Raw genomic sequence first — 20,851 nt, forward strand, 5'->3', positions numbered from 1 at the left:
AGCAACAAAAACTTTTTTTTTTTTTTTTTTGCGGTGCGCGGGCCTCTCACTGCTGTGGCCTCTCCTGTTGCGGAGCACAGGTTCCGGACGCGCAGGCTCAGCGGCCATGGCTCACGGGCCTAGCTGCTCCGCGGCATGTGGGATCTTCCCGGACCAGGGCATGAACCAGTGTCCACTGCATCAGCAGGCAGACTCTCAACCACTGCGCCACCAGGGAAGCCCCAACAAAACCTTTTTATTCTCCAATTCTTTTTCTGTTAATGCAATTAGCAATATATGTAGATCTGTACTCACAAGTTTATAATTTATAAATGACCTGTACTTCCAAAGGGCCATCCTTTCTTAAGCAGAATATACCTCCACTGCCAACAGTAACCATCAAGGAAAAAGCTTTGGACTTCCTTAGGTTAACAAGTCCAGGAAGGCAAGAGAGTATAAAAAGCAGTCTAGCCTCGGGGAGTTGAATATGTTCCAGGCAAAAGTGACTTATCCAGCACACACTTAAATCCACTGCCTGAAATGTTTACTTTTAAAATTATACCAAAAAGAGATGTGTTTAAGTATTATCCTCCTTTAAAATTGCAAATATTTCTAGGAAGACCATAGGGCTAACAGCCCATACATATGTTAACAAGACCATTTAATGATCTCATCTTTTTTTTTTCATTACATGGTTTACTACCACAGACATTCACCTGTTTAGATAACTACTGTACTTAAATACAAGAAGGCACCTGCTGGGACTTCCCCGGTGGCTCAGTGGTTAAGAATCCGCCTGCCAATGCAGGGGACACGGGTTTGAGCACTGGTCCAGGAAGATCCCACATGCCGAGGAGCAACTAAGCCCGTGCACCACAACTATTGAGCCTGCGCTCTAGAGCCTGTGAGCCACAAATACTGAGCCTGCATGCCACAACTACTGAAGCCCGCGTGCTTTAGGGCCCACGTGCCACAACTACTAGGCCCGTGTGCTGCAACTAATGAAGCCTGTGCACCTAGAGCCCATGCTCCTCAACAAGAAGACACTGCAATGAGAGAAGCCCACGCACTGCAATGAAGAGTAGGCCCTGCTCGCTGCAACTAGAGAAAAGTCCGCGCGCAGCAACAAAAACTCAACGTAGCCAAAAGATAAATTAAAAAAAAAAAAAAAAAAAGCACTTGCTTAATGAGCTCCGCCCTTTCCTCAGATTACTGAGGAATGATTTGTTCAAGCAACCTAAAACGGTAGCAAGGATAACGCCAGCCAGAAGAGAATCTAGAGCTCAACAGCCAGACTGTCTGACACTAAGAGTCCCCGTCCCAGACTTTTTGGTGCTCCAGAGGAAGACCAAGGACTTCTGTTCCAAGCCCAGGGGAGCAAGCAAACTCTTTCTATTAGAAAAAGTGGGTTTTAATTCAACAACAGAACACACGAAAAGACTATTTTAACCAAAATCAGAGGTCTCTGTAACATTGACTTGTTGCATCCTGAAACATTATTTCAGATTATATGACTGTCACTAACACTATTATAAAGTTTAGTTTACCTGCCTAGAGAGTAATCAAATAGGAGATATGTTGCTTCATTTCTGCATTCCTGGAGGGTGTGAGAATAGCAGAATTGCTTACCTGTACATGCAAATGCAAATATGCTTTTTTCTTTGATTTGTGTCGTGTTTAACTCTACAGCAATGTCATACACTATCTCCCAATCTTCTAAGTAACACTTTAGATTTCAGTGAGCCAGAAGTGGTAACCTTTCACAATGTCAGTGTCATGAGCTGGTTTCTCCTGCCACCTCGTTTTTGGCTACCAGAGAGAAGGTTGCATAGGAAAGGAAGTGGACATCAAATTGCTGTTCTCAAGCAAACAGCAATCTCTGTTGATCTCTCCCATTTTAATCACTACCCTCTCATCAAAGATAAGGAATAGGTAGTATTCAGATCTGTCTGGACCTTAGCACAATTACAGATCCAATATAACTGACCTTTGGAATGAATTTCTTAAATGGTTAATTTACAGGACAAATTTTACCAACTGCAAGGGAATATGTAATTGCTTCCTTCTTTATCTTTTGGCAAGGGTAACTACAATTCAGTGATTTTTTTTAAACTGAAAAACTAAAGTGATGCATACCCTTACAAAAGGTGTTGTAATTATTATATAATAAAATTATAATATAATTATACATTAATATAATTAATTATACATAATATATAAATATAATATATGTTAATTATATATTATATAATTATATGTCATAATTATAATAAAATTCTCAACTTAAAAATTAGAAATTGAGAGAAGTAGGAAGTGGTAATGACCAAATGGCAAAAAAACATCCTCACTTACTGCTATACAAAGATGTCTATAACATATTCTTAAGGAAACGAAAAAGAAAAGCTGGTTACAAAACAGAACAACATGATAGGTATTTTTAAAACAAAAATGAGGTCAATATGTGTTCATATATGCTGAGAAGAAAAGTCTGAAACATCAAAATATTGATAATAATGATAATCTGTAAGTGGTAAGATTCTAGATGTTTTTAATTAAAATTTTTTCTTCAACTTTTCTGAATTGCTTAAATGTATAATTGCTTAGTATATAATGTACTACATTTTCTCTCCTTTTATTAGTTTGCTTTCAAAATCAGATAAAATAAACCTACTTCTAGGGGGTGGGATGGGAAGAAGCATACCCTGTTTCAGAAAGGCTTCAAGCTAAGCTGTGTCCACAAATTGATTTATGGAATATAGCAATCAACAGTCTCTGGATTAGCAAAAATTAGATCAGTAAGTGGTGATAAGCCTTCTGTGCAGACAACTTGTGCTTTCTCAATAAATGTGATTCAAGAGTACTGTCAGTCAGCATTTGACAGATGGAATAGACTCAACAGAGTTGTACATGTTTCACTAGTAAACCACACCACTTCGGTTAGAGCAAAGGAGCGCCTATCCTAAATTTAAAGTAAAATACAACTAAATCTTTAGAAAAAATGTTAATTATAAACTAATGTGGCCCAACTGAAACTCAAGTCAGCATAAGCTGAGTTGATGTCATAAGGTCGTATAGTTGTATTTTAATTCACTTTTAAAAGGTTGCTATGTACTTAATTTGCTTGGTATACTAAAACTGTGGAGGCTACTACAGATTTATAATCGTCTTTCAAAAACTTGCACTGTGGGGCTTCCCTGGTGGCGCAGTGGTTGAGTTCCCTGGTGGCGCAGTGGTTGAGAATCCGCCTGCCGATGCAGGGGACGCGGGTTCGTGCCCCGGTCCGGGAAGATCCCATATGCCGCGGAGCAGCTGGGCCCGTGAGCCGTGGCTGCTGAGCCTGCGCGTCCGGGGTCTGTGCCCCACAACGGGAGAGACCACAACAGTGAGAGGCCCGCGTACCACAAAAAACAAACAAACAAAAAACTTGCACTGGGAAGGTTATTTTAATGACATTTTTTTACTACAGCGTGGAATGACAGGACAACGTGTGATGCATCGATCTATCTGGGAGACAAATGAACACACAGCCCCTCAGTCTTTAGTACTCTTAACAGCTGCTAGCAAAGGAAACAGTCATGTGTGTGCACACATCTGCAGTTCTGATGGCATTAATTACACACAAATCTATTGCACTCTTCCCCCAATCCCCAGGAACAAACAGCAACGCATGAAGCAGTAGCAAAGGTAAAACATCCTTGAGGGAAAATTAATTCTCATATACATCTTGGGAGGAACAAAAGACAGATTTACTGTAAATATGTTCTTTTCAAAGTGCTTTGGCATTTGAAGGGATATTGTCAAGATTTTCTTTTTAAGCCACAAAAACTATATTGTCAATGAAAATATTTTACAGAAAAATACTTTTCTAGATGAAGGATGCTGAACAGCCTGCTAATGGTAAGCAGAGTGGTTAGCTTCACTCTTCCATTCCTCTTCATACAAATGGAGCACAAAGTATTTGAGAGCTGCTCTTAACAAAGAAAGATTTACCTACATTACCAAGGTGAGGTAGAGAAGGACTGGTAAAGGAGTAGCGCTCTCCCATAGAGGTCAATAATATCTAACATTTGTAAAGCACTTTATCATTTACAAACTGGGTTTAAGCAAACTATCTGGTTCCAGGTAGAGTCCTCAGTGCCCAGCCAGATCTTCCAGGCTGGCAGCCTCGTTGGAGAAGCAACTTCTGAAGAACATGGGGAGCAGAAGCAGTGGCCAAATAAGGGGTGAATCTACTCACCCACCACCTGGGCACACACAACCCAGATGAGCCCTAATCTGCATGCTGATTAATATAAATGAGTGGCTTTAACAAGCCACTGATGAAGTCTGTGAAAGACTGGTTCTCTCCACTCCTTCCTACCAGACAAGGACCACGTTTAATGAAGACATTGATGAAAGGTCTGTTGCAGTAAACATACCACTAACTCACAGGAGTTCTGGAAGAAGCTTCTAACTCGGCTTTTTGAAGGGAGCGTTTTCAATGCTGCCAAATGTGTAAGGCCGTACTTATTTGTGGGAGGGATGGCAATCTGTTCTAGTGAGCTGGGAACTTCTTTCTGGCTAAGGGGGAAGAGCAGAGAGAGAAATGGCACTACCAGTAGGACAGGTGCAGCAAAAACTAAGCAAATTGGTAATCTTAATTTTTAATTTAGAACAGCTGATACATTGGTTTTAAACTCTAACTACTGGTAACATTTGTCAAAATGGTTCATGAAAATTCAGTGAACTCCAGAAAAGTAAAATCACAGCTGATAAAACTTAAATAGTCCACAAATTCAGGAAAATGGCTTGAGTATGAAGTGTTGAAATTTAACATTATATTGGCTGGTGCACTCATTTCAGAAACACTTGCTGATAGCCTACTATGTACCTGGCACTGTACTAATGAGACTAGTGATGGCCATATAAAGGCCATTTATTTGTCTTTGATCACCTAGAGGATTAATACACAGATGAGCTGCATGACCTTGGGCCAGCACATCACTTCTTTGGGCCTCAGTTTGCATATCTAGGTAAGAGGTATCTGTGCTTTATCAACAGTAAGTCCCATGTTCAGAAACACCTAAATGTGCAGCTGCATACATTTTTTATTCATAACAATTGTAAGGAATAGTCAATTTGCCAAAAATGTGGATTTCTTTTACTAGCAATACAAAAGTAATCCAAAAAAGTTGTTCACTTTTTGAATGAAGGTGCATGATTCTTTTTTTTTTTTTTTTTTGAAGGTGCATGATTCTTGGGCCTTGTCACTTAACAATGAAAAATATCATTTATTTATTTAAACAATGATTAGGTTCCTGAAAAGTGGCAGATAATTTAAAATGCTGACATCAAGATGAAACTTTTCAGAAGAAATAAAGAAAAAGGAGATGCTTTCCAGTAGGTTAAAAAAAGGTTGTGTCAAGTACCTTGCATCGCTACAAAAACTGTAAATAGTTGCTGAGGACTGCATGCTTAGTCATGAAACAAAGTAATTCTGTCTCTCATTATCATACAGCAGTCAGCTGCTCTATTTTCCACCTTCTCCAACATGAGAATTCCTGCACATGAAGTCTGTTGGACTCAGGATGGTCCACGTTAATATGCTCTTTACTTACGGGTACTGTTACACCATGTTTTGACTGGACTTTCTCTGAAGACAATCATGTCTGCCATTTCAATGATCTGTACACTTTTCCCCACGTAGCCGATAGCCTAAATTTTGCTTTCACTGCTTCATTTGAGGGCCCTCTCAGTGATGTTAACTAAGGTTATCCAAGTATGATTTTACTGAAAAGTTAATCCCACTTTTGAGACGTTTACAATGTGAATCTTCAGAACACCAGAATCATAGTACAGTATTTCATGCAACTGAAAGGATGCTGCTGCCTAGAACACTGCCTAGTAGTACCAGCTTTCAAAATTTTTAAATTGTAACCCAGAGTCAGAACTATATTTTACATCATGACACAGTACATGCATACATGCATATGCACAAAAATGAGTGAAAAGTTCTATAAAACAAAAGTTTCATTATTCTTATTTTTTTTTGCATTTCATTAAAAAAGTGTTGATAGTGATTTACTAAAACTATTTCACCACCCACCAACAAACAGGATGTGATCTGTGGTTTGAACCATTATCTTACATCATGCTGGTATAGCTCATACTTTGGTTAGCCATCTGAACTGCAAACAAATTCCTCAAATTTTCGACATGCAGTTTAAACATTGTTATTCTGAAATATATTTGTAGAGGTGTTAACTTCTTTATCACTTTATAACAAAAACATGTAAATTAACTGAGTGTAAACAGAGGCAGGATAAAACAGAATCATTCTTGGGTGCTATGGGATATATTCTGTTAGAGTGCATAACAATCTTGTTGGTTTATATTAACTGATGTTGACTATTAGCTTCAATCTTATTAGATTCATGAAAACAAATTGGTTTAGACCACATTGGCCAAAGAGTTTAAAATTTCAGGATTTTTCTGGAATTCACACATACATCTTGCAAATTCCAGGGATACCATGTCCTTTGGGTAACACAGTTCACCTTTCAGCACAATCAGTTCCTCTTCAAATTGCCACACTGAAAAGCAGATGTTTGTAATTTAGAGACATCCCAAGGTCAGCACTTCAAAGGCAGTCACAGAAATAAAAGCATGACTCATATGCATTAAAATCCATGCATCCTGTCTAAAACTGTAATTGTATTTCTTCCAAATACCTTCGCAGCTCTTCAAAATCTGTGATTCAATGAAATTCTAAAAATAACTGGCCCTACTAATACTGCATTCTAGAAAATTAGATAATCCATTTTCCCCTCCTTTAAAAAAATTAGGTAGTAGAAACTTGAGACTAGCTGCATTGTACCCTTGAATCAAATAATGAATACCCTTGGGTTAGAAATTCTCAAATCTATAGATATACGATTGAATTTTAAACTGTTATCTCTAATGTTTAGTTAGCACATGCACACAAAATTTTTCGTTGAATTACCAATACTCTTCTAAGATTTGAATTCATTGTATAAATCTTAACTATTTCAAAATAAATTTGCACAGTTACCACTTTGTTCAAACACTTTTTTCAGAAATTTACATCTGCATATCACCTTATGGCTTAAAGTACTTGAAAAAATAAAGCCTAAGTTTCTCATCACAAATCTGCCATAAAGATGAGTTCACTAATTTGGGGTATTACTTTATTTATTTATTTTTAACATCTTTATTGGAGTATAATTGCTTTACAACCGTGTGTTAGTTTCTGCTTTATAACAAAGTGAATCAGCTATGGGGCGGGTATTACTTTAGACTGCTGAAATATGCATGTCAATCTTAAGATCTCTGACATTCATAAAACATTTTGGTTTCTCTATTACATCTTTGATTTTTATTAACAATTTTTCTTTATTTCTTTGTTTCTCTTCATATTTAATGCCCTTGTCAGAATCTGGTTATATATTGTACCTTTACACTCTTTCCTACAACACTCAGAATTGTAGACTATTGGCACACTGACAAGGAGGTAGGGGATGGAAATAATGCTGCCTTTATTTTATAGATGAGGAAACTAAGAAAAGAAGTTGCCTTTGCTTAGTAGTTATTTCTCTAAAATGTTTTATAAAACCCTATTGATGTTTGTATTGTTTACTCCAATATTTAAAATCACTAGTTGTTTAAGATATTATAAATTCCAGTATCTGTAACTGCAAAATTGCTGGCAAAAAAGGCCTCATGGTTCTTTGTTGGTTTGTCTTCTACTTTAGTTAAGCACGAGGATTTCAGAGCCGGACTGCCTGGATTTAGGCAGCAACTCTACCATTGATTATCACAAGGAAATTATTTAACCCTTTCCTGTCTCAGGAGAGATTAAATGGGTTAATATGCAAAAAACACAACAGTGCCTGCTACATAGTAAATACTCAAAAATATAAGGTGTTTTTTTAATGTTTGGTAGTAATTTTAATAACTATTAAATATTCTACATTAGGTAGTTTCTAATTTCATTTTGAAAATGGAGTATTAACACATTAGATAAACAATCTGGAGAAAAAGATCTCAACTGGAATTCTAAGAGATAAAATGAGCTGTCCAATGTTAAATGGCGAATTTAAAAAAAAAAAAAAGGTAGGGGTAGGAACTAGGTCTACAGACTTCTATTTCAGGGCTATTTCCATGCCTCTTTGTAGCTTTATATGTCATCACTGAGGAATATAAAATAGATAAGTGCTATAAAGCTCAACATATGATGAAAACATAAGTGATCCACATGAGTGTAGCTGCTTAGTAATGAAGTAGTTAATCTGATATTCTAAACAGGGAAACTGTCAACTAAAGATTGAACACAGACACACAGTATAGTTTTGATGTTTACTGATATCTGACTGACCTGAACAAAGACAATTAAGCCACACGAATAACAACAACTTAATGCATTTTCCAAAATTCTTAAAAACAAATTCCTTGGCATAGCCATACTTTCTAACAAACCCACTTTAATGTTTTCACAGTTTACAATATCAGAAATGACCTCAGGGTCAGGCATTTGTCAGTTAATGACCTGCTGGGCTAATGGCCTTCAGCTTTGCCTTGGGCACACAAGTCTTCCAGTAGGTCATTAGCTGCCAGAAAAGGGCTCTTCCCCAATCACTATTGCTAAATAAATAAAATTTGCTCCTGGGTTATGGCCGTGTAAGCCAACTTTGGCTTAGAGTGAATTTTTTCGTTGAGTATTTACAACTCAGAGGAAAATGATGGAAATGCTAAAACCAAAGCTATATCAATAAAAGTAATGAAAAGTAGTCACATGGATCCTTTTGGATGCTCTTAAATTTTCTTTTGCTTATGGTGTTCAAATTCAGTATTAATTTAATATAGCAGGCACCAGATTACAAATGCACTGCATTTTGGAATTTCATCTATCAGTAAATTTTTTGGAGCTTATACTACATTTTTCTAAAATAAAAGGCTATAAATGATGGCTAGGTTCCCAGGGCAGCCCACAAAAGCTTAGTTAGCCCATAATATTAGAAATACCATATACTTGTAATTAAAAATAGGATTGAAAACCACAATCTTATAATACTTGCAACTAAACAAAATTGGAAAACAAAACTAAATAGAAAATATTTTTTAAATGATCTTTAAATGTTGATGGTTGCAGGGAAATTTGGTTTAATAAGAGAATAAGGGTAGAGACACTGGTTCTTTCCTATGCCTATTTCATTTCTAATTATAATTTTACTTTCTCTTAACACAGGAGTATACCAAGCTTTACTCTGTGTTCTTCAACTCCAAGTTTCTTGGTTTATTTTTCCTCTTGAAAAAAGCAAAGAGAAGGCAAAATGGTGGATGGCAATTTTTCTTTTTTAAAAAAAATTTTTGGGGGCAATTTTTCTGAAATAACAGGTAAAAGAAGAATGAAAAACTGGAGGAAAACAGTTGAAGAGGATGTGTATACATTTTCGAGACTGTCTAAGGTGAAATGAACTGAGTTGTGAACAGTAGGAGACAAAGAAAGGGGCACTGTGTACAAGTCTACTGGGTGAAGAAAGGAAGGTTGGAGAAGAGACCAGGGTCAGGTGGCTGAGGATGAAGAGGAAGGGATCAGCTGTTCATGTGCCTAGTACTTTGTAAACTCTGAACTCAGGAAATTCCTTGAGTAAAATCATTAGAAAGGCAAAAGAAGAGTACTGAATAACTCAAGCTGTAAAATACATTTTTTTCTCTCTCTGGCTTTGGAGAAGTAGCAATTTATGTCAGTGAAATTGGAGGGGAAAAAAAAGCTGGTTTAATTAATTTTACTTCTAGGAAGTGGGAAAGGGATTTACAAAAATTGAGGTTGCCAAAGTATACAATGAGATTGCCATTATCAGTGTGTTTCTACCTCTCATGGCCAACCATAGTGTGGGGTTCAACTGTACCCATTTCAGAGGGTGTATTTTTGTAAAACACAGACTTTTTAAAAAATGGGTTTCTTTAAATGCCAGGCATATGGAAGAAATGCTTCTCTTGCTCTTTTTTTCTTGTCTTCAGGTTTCTGGTTTGACACAGACACTCAGAGAAGTGTCCATTTTGCATGATGGCATTTGACCTTCCTATGACAAAAAGATACTTCATTCCATTGTTTTATGGCACCACAAGGGTAAAGTTCAAGGTTTTAATGAGATAATACATTTTAAGAGAACATAATATTTTGCCATTTAAAAAAATTTATTGATTTATTGATTTATGGCTGCGTTGGGTCTCCATTGATGCGCGTGGGCTTTCTCTAGCTGCAGAGAGCGGGGGCTGCTCTTCATTGCGGTGTGCGGGCTTCTCATTGCGGTGGCTTCCCTTGTTGCAGGGCATGGGCTCTAGGTGCGTGGGCTTCAGTAGTTGCAGCATGCAGGCTCAGTAGTTGTGGCACACAGGCTTAGCTGCTCTGTGGCATGTGGGATCTTCCTGGACCAGGGGTTGAACCCGCATCCCCTGCACTGGCAGGCATACTCTTAACCACTGCACCACCAGGGAAGTCCCTGTCTTCTTATTTCTAGTACATATCTCAAACATTTATCACTTTTACTTTAAATACAAGGAATCAGACTCAATATAAATAGTGTCTGTTTAACATGTGGCTATGTTAGTATGTGATAAGAAAAAAAGCTGGAAAAATTTTGGGGGGATTTTGAAATTGTAATTTTATAATAGCATTTTGACTTCTCTGATATGGAGATAGTTTCCTTTATCGTTACAACGTATGACACCCCACTTATGTTCTGCAAATATTTACTCTAGTCATGAAAATCTACCCTTGACTGGGTCATATGAAGAAAAGAATATTAATCCTGGGTGCCAAACTAAAGAGGATGAAAGCAATCAATTCAATAATTTCCACAGGTAAAATACTTATGACAAGACTGTAAACACACAAGGTCACAATAATGTCTATTTTAAATGAATATGACAGAAAAACTTAAATTTCATATGACATCGTACGTTTTTAGGTTTCACTTTGCAACATGAACTTGAAAGTAAAATTAATATAACAGATAAGAAAAACATCAAATAACCAATAGCAGCTGCTTTATTAAAATATATAGATGGTATAAAAGGAGGAGATTTATATGCATAAATTGAGCATATTTATACAAATAAAATTCTTCCTTGTAAACAACATATGTATAATTTTGGAAAACAAAGTTAACATAAGGAAATACATCAGCTATGCAAGGACTACATCTGTGCCACTGGTTATTTAGAAATATAAATCACTAATGCTTAATAGAATGCCCCCCAGGAGTGACGTCATGACAATGTTCTGGGATGTTTAGACAAGACCCCAGAATTAACTAACTCACAGATGTATAATCATAGGTCCATTAAATGAAAATCACTACAAAGATTTAAAAAAATAACATGGTGAATTAAATTCTTTAAATTCTAGGGTCATCACTGTACATATAAAACAGTTTTTTTTTTTTAAAGATGACAAATAATACTGTGCACAGTCTTATTTACACTTTGGCTTAATCTTAAAATACAAATCCAGTCTACAAGTAAACACAGAGACGAGGGGAAAACTGTAATGGTCAGCCAGATTTCTAAATTATAGTCCTTTTCCATGTTATGATTTTCCCCCAATTATTCAGCATGTCTCATTGATAGCTTGATGCTCAAACACTAAAATTTTAGATTCTGGCATGACACTATCACTTCAGCATTCAGTGATGTTCTACATGAACACAACATAGAGCAATTTATTTCAATGGAGTCAGGGAATTTACAGCTTAAAAAGAGGCATCTGAGGTCTCTTAGTTCAGGGTCTTTATATAGTGAAGTACTAAAATAAAAAGTTGCCCTTAGGTCCCATAATTGAAAATGAATGATAACTCAAGCATTAATTTTTCAACTCACTACTAAATTCAAAATCTTGTTAATTCACGCTTACGTGACTACAGCTATAACAGTAAGAAGACAATTATCAGAGGATTAATATACTAATTTCTATACTTAGAGATATTTAAAAATCTATGTGTTACCTAAGGCAATTACCTTGAAGACTCCTAATATCTTCAGGGAAAAGCCAAAGGGAGAATAATTGACTTTGCTAATTTTACCCCTGGCAATTATAAAACAGCTCTGAATTCCATATGACTGCAGAATACTTCATCTAATGGCCTGTCCCAGCAGAAGTACAGTGATAAGCACATAATATAGAAATTCAGACAAGAATTCAGTAGCAAAATAAAATGGGAAATTGGTAGAATGCATAAGTCATAAAAAATTAAAGTTGTTACAAATATGCTAATTTTAATTACCAAGCTAAATGTGCACCCTCAAAGAAAAAGCAGGCTGTTACTGTGGAGAAACAGAAAACTATACACAACAATTCTGTGTTATGTTTTACCTGCTCCCTCATTTCTGTGGCCTCTATTTATGTTATTGCCGACAGTTTTTCTTTCTTATAAAAGAAAATTACAACATCATTCAATAGAATCTAACTTTACCAAGATATTAACCATATGTAGAGAAGTTATTTATCACCACCTTTTCTTTCCCTTCAAAACCCCCCTTTTAGTAGTTAGTATTATACTTAAGCTTCTGGGAACTCATTTAATAAAATTATTCCTCCTTTGAGATAAAACTTCACTTTCCTTAAAAAAAATATTCTAAGGGGAATATTGCCATGTATTTAAATGAAAGGAACTGGCTCTGAATATGGGAGATTTGCTTTATCAAAGAAAATTCTTTGATAAAGCATTTTAGTTACCCCATACAATCTACTCAGTTTAAAATACTGTTCACATGATTTGGAAATCATCTATTATGATTAAAAGAGGGCTACAAAAAGCCTAGATTTGTAGAAGATCAATTATGGACCCCTGGACATGGTAGTCAAGGTCTTTCACAAAAAGTGAGCCAGTGAAGCATCTTTTGAAATTGACCTTGTAGAGCCTTCAATGACCCTTTGAAGAACAATGTGCAAAAGATCCATGTTTTGGATGAACGGGGTTGTGTAGAATAAAGGCTTCAATTTAACACACAACTATCAAAGTCAGAAAAAAACATACCATGGCTTAAAAAGGACAAAAATTCCTCACCAGACAAAGGTTGATAAAATGCAAATCTAAAGGTGCAAACCTGTGCAGAGACCGTGAAGGTACAGGGCTCACTGGAGGGGAAGGGAATGCCTGATCATTCTTATTCCAAGGAGAAGCTTCAGGCTGAACCGTTGCTTGGATATTCTAAGCTTATTTTGGGGGGGTGGGTAGGGGGAGTAAATCAAGTAGTGCTACTGAAATCCAGTGCCTAATGGAGCAGATGGTGGAGGTCTTAGACTCTGGAACATTTATAGTGATGCTTCTGAATGCAAAACACCAGGAGTGGATTTCACCGGCTGTGAATCTGATTTGATTTTGATGGGAACAAAGCCTCCATTTTCTCTGAACTTGAACCACACTGAAAGAAAGAATGTGTGAATGATACAAGCTAGTTAAGAAAAAGGAACATATTAAATATTATTCCCATAAACTGGTTAACACAAAAGAGTACTTGTTTGTGTCATTATAGCATGTTAATAATATTTGTACTTAATACCACCATCTTAACCTTATATAACATTTCATCGGAATAGCTTAAGTGAGTTAGATCTGATGATCAGAGCGAACAGATATAAATTTGTCTGAAGGCAATAAGCTTTTTTTTTTTTCTTTTTTAATGGTAGGGGCCAGGCTGAGGGCTAATTAATTACTGAAATGTGGACCTAGTTAGTATGTCCGTAACATCTCTTCCTCTCAGGTATGTAGGTCTAAACCATGAGTGGCCAGTATGTGTGGCTAGTCATGTTCAGCTCAAGGCACCCAGAAACCATACCAGACCTGTACTTTCTGAGGCTTCCTCCCACTCCAAGACCCAAAGTTCAACACAGACCATAGCAGGTATGGTGAAGAGGGAAGTTGGACAGTGCAGTCAGAGAGTGGGTTCCAAGTCAACTGAGATTATTTATGATTCCATTTTATATGGCCAATTCATTTCTTTCTTTAGCTTCCTTTTCAGATGAATATAAACTATATATTAAAGATACCATACTATTTTCTCCTAAAACCAGCAGGTCTGTCTTATGAAAATATGTGCTAGCCAAAAGTGGGATGGGAAGGTAGGGCAGAAGGCTACTTGTCTCCCAGTATCTATTCTCTGCATCTTCCGGATTTTTGGTTGGGCACATGGCAACCCCACAATCAAGTTTACATTTCTTAGTCTCCCTGACAGCTAGGTGTGACCATATCATTAAATTCTAGCCAATAGGATGTAAGCAGAAGGATTTCAAATAACTTCTGAGAAATGTCTTTAAAGTGGTGACACTATACAATTTATCATCTGAACTGGGCCAGTGAGAGTAAAAGGGAGTGCTAAAATAATTAAAATTTTGTACTTTTTGAAACTGGTATTTATGAACTAACAATTGATTTTATTATACTGGGGGACTTGTTAACTAGTTCTATTCAAAAACCATTTTCAAAAATAAAATTTCAAAAGAAATAAAAATAACATATATCCATGTACATTAAAATAAAATAAAAAAGAACTTCTTTATATTGATAATCTGAATATTAAAAAATAGTCAGTAGAATAATTATTCTTGGTACATATTCACATACTTTGTTTCTTAACAATATCTGTCTCTAATATTGTGTCACTGGCATTTTTCTGAAGGATGTGTTTGTAAAAATATGGCATTTAAAAATAAAACTGCTGGGCTTCCCTGGTGGCGCAGTGGTTGAGAGTCCGCCTGCCGATGCAGGAGACACGGGTTCGTGCCCTGGTCCGGGAAGATCCCACATGCCGCGGAGCAACTAAGCCCGTGAGCCATGGCCGCTGAGCCTGCGCGTCCGGAGCCTGTGCTCCGCAACGGGAGAGGCCACAACAGTGAGAGGCCCGCATACCGCAAAAAAAAAAAAAGAAAAAAAAAAAAAAAACTGCTAGCAATATTCTTCACAGTTGCATTTTATAATTAATTAATTTGAAATTATTGATATTTTAATTGATTCTTATTGGTTGACCATAATATTTTTAATTGAGAAAGATGCTCTTTCTACAGGTTCTGAGTTACTTGGTAAGCTCAGAGCAAATTTTCTAAATAGAAGAGACACTCTATTCTAATTTTTTTTTTTCACATTGGAAAATGTAACTATTCCACCCCAAATATTTTCAAGGTACTGTCTTCTTGCTTCCTTCAGAGTACTTTTCTTTGACAAATATTTTTAAAAGATAAAACTTGTCAAATAAATTCACTCTATGATTCTTTTGAATGTTTTGCCAAAATTAGATGCTGCAAAGTCTAGGCCTTCTCAATTTCATTTCACTCATGTATGTGTGTAATTTATTCAAAATAGGAGCACCACCAAAATATTCTTCCTGCAAGATGAAATATTCCAAATCAAAAGTACAGAATTGCAAATTTTAATCTTGTAGAGCATTTGAGTTCTTACCATTTATGTTGTTCAATTCCTTCTTTCCTTCTGCAGGCAAAAATTCCAATGGAAATTTTGTTTTCATTAATTGCAGTTCTATAAAAGCTTCATTGGGTGTTTCAGTTGTTGAACACTTGATTTCAGATTTCCAATTGATTTTGAACAAAATGTCACCAAAACTTTGATGAGCCATTTATAACAAAGTTCAATACCATTGTTGGGCATAAAGATTTCTAAAATCTGATTGATGACAGGCAACAAAGAGAGAAGGCACATACTATGGTGCTGAACTATATAGTTTTATACTCAACATCAGCTATATCCCCCAAATCTTGTAGTCCAGAGACTCTGACTATAAAGATATTTGTAAATTTTTGTAACAATAGCTTCTATTTCAATTAGTAGAATGTTGATGTTTGTTTCGATGCAATTATGAATTATGGGTGTGCCTCAACCAGTTCCAAGTACTCCATAGATTTCTCAAGATAGTAAGATGGTCATTTTTATCACAACACTGTTTGTGTTTCACCTAAATTTGTACTTGTATTAATATTGTAAACTAACAATTTTATCTTTCATGTTCAACTTTTTTTTAAAGTCTTTATTGAATTTATTACAATATTGCTTCTGTTTTATGTTTTGGTTTTTTGGCCATGAGGCACGTGACATCTTAGCTCCCTGACCAGGGATTGAACCCACACCCCCTTCACTGGAAGGCGAAGTCTTAACCACTGGACCACCAGGGAAGTCCCTCATATTCAACTTTTAAACTAAATTTCCAATCTCACTCAAAATGTCTTTACCTTTGATAGAATATACTTCCAAAAGCTTTACCTTGATTCCACGAATGGATGGAAAAAGAAAACATTTTTAGAATTAACTAAAATGATTTAATTACTTGAAGTACCTAGTAACATTCAACTGAAACTGGAATTATTTAACTGTTTGCAAAGTTCTTCCATCATTGGAGAGAACAAACATAAAGCTATCGCTTGTAGTCAAAAATGAGTGAAATCAATTTAGAAGAATAGTTATTTATCTAAACAAAAGTTAGGCTTTACCGAGTTGTATGGATACTTTCTTCAGCTACATGGCTTAAACCATTTAAGCCTCCTTAAAGTAACTACTAATTTTGGAACTAGATCCTGACACTTTTTCAGCAGATTCGACTCTTCTTGTTTTCATGTGGTCAGTGATACCACTACGGTCTCCATAGTGGACAGTAAACATCAATAAACATTTTATGCAAGTTACACATTCCTTATTAACTTTTTTGAGAAACAAAAATCTAGCACTTTTTAAACATAAAATATATACTTTTATTTTTTTGAGCTGTTGCCAAAAGGTTTATTGCAAAAACAAAGTACTGCCAGGGACTTCCCTGGTGGTCCAGTGAGTAAGACTCTGCGCTCCCAATGCAGGTGGCCCAAGTTCGATCCCTGGTAGAGGAACTAGATCCCATATGCATGCCGCAACTAAGAGTCCACAGGCTGCAACTAAAAAGCCCACATGCCGCAACTAAGATCGGGTACAGGCAAAATAAATAAACAAATAAATAAATAATAAAAACAAAACAAAGTGCTGCCAAATAATAAAATAATACCAGTTTACAACATACAAGCAAGTGTGCTCAGTTTATTCTTTTTTTTTTTAATTGGAGTATAATTGCTTTACAATGTTGTGATAGTTTCTGCTGTACAGTGAAGTGAATCAGCTATATGTATACCTGTACCCCTCCCTCTTGGACCTCTCTCCCACCCCCACCCCCATCCCACCCATCTAGGTCACCACACTCAGTCTACACAGAACTGATCAGCCTCGATTTCCCACATGTCTATTTCATAGACAATGGACCTCTAACTTACTATATTTCCCACTGAGCTTTTGGACTGGCACCTGGTGGTTTTATGACTCCTGAAGGCCAGACTTGGGCCATACAATTGGGTGATACACCAAATGGGTCAGCTGGGGCAGTAGTGTCAAATACTTCTACCACCTGAGACAGAAAGGAGTTAACTGTCTCCAGACATTCAGGGTACTTTGTTATATTAACAATTGCCCTGCATTCTGTCCTTGATTGGGAGGTGTCTGAAAGTACTGGGAAAAGAGAGGCGTTACTGCTGGTTGTCTTTCAGATTTAATAATAACTTAACATGAGAACTCTCCCTACTGTACATGGATCTCACATATTATTGGATTATGTTAGACAAAAATTGAGGCAGAGGCTGGGAGTAGAAAGCAGAGATCTATCAAACCCATGCTGGCTTATTCTAATGTAATTATTAGTAACCATCTCTGTTAAAAACAAAAAATCCAGGACAAATGCTAAGTCAGATGGGAATCTGGGACAGCAGACTTACACTGAGACTGTCCTTGGTGTCCAGGATGTACATTTACTTGATCTTCAACGGAGGAGATCTGCCCTTCTTTGCCCTTCCTCCTTCTTCCTTCCTATTGACTGGAGTGAAGACATGATGGCAACTATTTTGGGCCACAAAGTGATAAGACAGGAATGGCAGAGCAGTAAGATAGAAGAAGCCTAGGTTCCTGACTTTAGAATCACCATATCAACCTTGGACTGCCTACTCCCAGATAGTAAAAATATGTTAAAAATGAGAAAAATTAATTCTTATCTTGTTTTGTTCACTGTTATTTTATAGTCATACCTAATCCTAACTGATAAATAAGGACTACCTCTACAATCTTTCTAGAAAGCAACTTGGCAATATATATCAAGAATACTAGGGGCTTCCCTGGTGGCGCAGTGGTTGAGAATCTGCCTGCCAATGCAGGGGACACGGGTTTGAGCCCTGGTCTGGGAAGATCCCACATGCCGCGGAGCAACTAGGCCCATGAGCCACAACTACTGAGCCTACGCATCTGGAGCTTGTGCTCTGCAATAAGAGAGGCAGCGACAGTGAGAGGCCCATGCACCGCAATGAAGAGTGGCCCCCACTCGCCGCAACTAGAGAAAGCCCACGCACAGAAACGAAGACCCCAAACAGCCAAAATTAATAATAATAATAATAATTTTTTAAAAAAAGAATACTAAAGATGTTTAAACCCTTTGAATCCTTCTAGGAAATTTATCTTAAAGAAATAATCTGGAATGAGGAAAAACTGATGTGCAAAGATGTTTACTGCAAATCTATTTATGATAGTAAAAAATCAGAAGCAACCTAAATGTCCCAAAATAAGGAACTTCTTAAATAAACAATATTGCATCTAAATAACTGAATATTGTGCAACTATTAGAAAGTTTATGAAAAAAGTTAATGACATGGGAAAATGCCCACATCATATATGCCATGAGAGAAAATAGGCAGGATTAAAAAAAATCTTGCACATGTAAGTTCTCACTTATGTTACCCCCAAATCCACATATATAAGGGTATGAATAAACAAACAAAAAAAGACTGAAAGGAAATACATGAAAATATTAACCAACAGTGATTATTTCTGGATAGTGAGATGATAGGTAATACTTATTTATATATTGAATATTTAATACTACCCTATAATTCACAAATCATTCCATCTGTAATCAGAAAAAACCAGAAATTAATTTCAAAACTCCTTCCTAGCATTTACCAGTTTTAACTGGTGCTGACACTGCCATCATCATCATTATCATCATCACAATTTTACTGAGCATCTCTGTATGGGGAGTTGAGGCAGCAGGGTGTCCAGACCTCTGTGGCTCCTGCAGTCAACCAAAGGCCATCCAGATACAAGCAAACCCTGCCCAGTCTTACCTTGGTGTTCTGTAGCAGAGCTAGTCCATTGCAGGCATTTGCTAGAAGAAAGTCTCCACTCAGGATAGCTATTTTATTTCCAAACTGCATGTCTTTCAGTGGCCCATCAGAAGATTGCAATTCATCTAAATTTACTATCCCACGATGTACAAGAAGAGCAGTATGGATAAGTTCTGTGATCTCTGCCAAACTTCTCTGACTAAAACATAAAGGTAAGACTTGTCTGAGTATAAAGAATACCAACTTATCACTAATGTCAGACTTCAGTTTTCAACAACAAAATATTTTATAGATTAGTGTCTCTTATTTTAGATTATTCCTTTTTCATGAAGTTTTTTTCTATTGAGATATAATTGACATATAACATTATATTAGTTTCAGGTGTACAACATAATGATTTGGTATTTGTACATAAGGTGACCTTTGAACAACACGGGATTGAACTGTGTGAGTCCATTTACATGAGGATACTTTCAATGAATACTTAGGTATTATACAATCCGAGGTTGGTTGAATTTGCAGATGTGGAACCACAGATATGGAGGACCGGTTATGGGCCTTGAGTATCCATGGATTTTGGTATGTGAAGTGGGTCCTGGAACCAATCTGCCGTGGATATCAAGGGAGGGCTGTATTGCAAAATGAACACCACAGTAAGACTAGTTAACATCTGTCACCACATATAGTCACAAATTTTTCTTTTCTTGTGATGAGAAGATCTACTGTCTTAGCAACTTACAAATACACAATAGTGTTATTAACCACAGTCACCATTTATATATTATATCCCCAGTACATTATATCTTCATGGCTTTTTATTTATTTATTTATTTATTATTATTATTTTTTTTACGGTACGCGGGCCTCTCACTATTGTGGCCTCTCCCGTTGCAGAGCACAGGCTCTGGACATGCAGGCTCAGCGGCCATGGCTCATGGACCCAGCCACTCTGCGGCATGTGGAATCCTCCTGGACCGGGGCACGAATCCATGTCCCCTGCATCAGCAGGCGCACTCTCAACCACTGTGCTACCAAGGAAACCCTTCATGGCTTAAAAAAAAAAATAACTAGAAGTTCGTGCCTTTTGACCACCTTCACCCATTTTGTCTCCCTTCCCACCCTCTACCCACCCCGACCCCAACCTCTGGCAGCCCACCAATCTGTTCTCTGTATCTATGAGTTCAGTTTTTGGTTTTGTTTTCTTTTTTTTATATCCCACATATAAGTGAAACCATACAGTATTTGTCTTTCTCTGACTTATTTCACTTAGCATTTTGAAGTTTCGTGGGGTTTGTTTTTGAAAGTTTCAAATGCACTTTTTTTCAATCATGCCATATTTTAATGGGTACACGGTACTTTTACTTGGCATCAATTATGAGTTGGTTTTGAAGCAATTCAGTATTATACCAGCTGGATGACTGATGATCACTGATCCCTCCATTCTTTTGGGGTGACTCTGCTAGCAGGGGACAGGTTCCACAGTATTCCAATTTGTGTTGCTGCATATACCCATATAGCAACACAAAGTGGCCCCTCTAGTATTACCAGTTTGTCATGGAAATCAGGTGTACGTTTCTGGTGTCTCTGCCTTGCCATTGTTAGCTGAATGCTTCAAACTCAGGGAAACATCATGAAGCTGAAGACAGAACTGTGGCACATGCAGCTGAGGGTTTGGTGTAA

General features: G+C 36.9%; 1 protein-coding gene across 6 annotated transcripts in view; it reads right to left on the reverse strand.

Moving 5' to 3' along the window:
* Window positions 1-20,851, reverse strand: part of PDSS2 (decaprenyl diphosphate synthase subunit 2) — a 263,251-nt gene that overhangs the window by 94,913 nt on the left and 147,487 nt on the right. For all 6 annotated transcript variants that reach the window (XM_067011560.1, XM_067011559.1, XM_059083060.2 and 3 more), the window contains exon 3: window positions 19,172-19,370. In XM_067011560.1, coding sequence (XP_066867661.1) covers window positions 19,172-19,370 — 199 coding nt within the window. The remainder of the gene's footprint in view (window positions 1-19,171; window positions 19,371-20,851) is intronic.

This window comes from Kogia breviceps, chromosome 13 (assembly GCF_026419965.1).
Source record: "Kogia breviceps isolate mKogBre1 chromosome 13, mKogBre1 haplotype 1, whole genome shotgun sequence".
NCBI lineage: Eukaryota > Metazoa > Chordata > Mammalia > Artiodactyla > Physeteridae > Kogia > Kogia breviceps.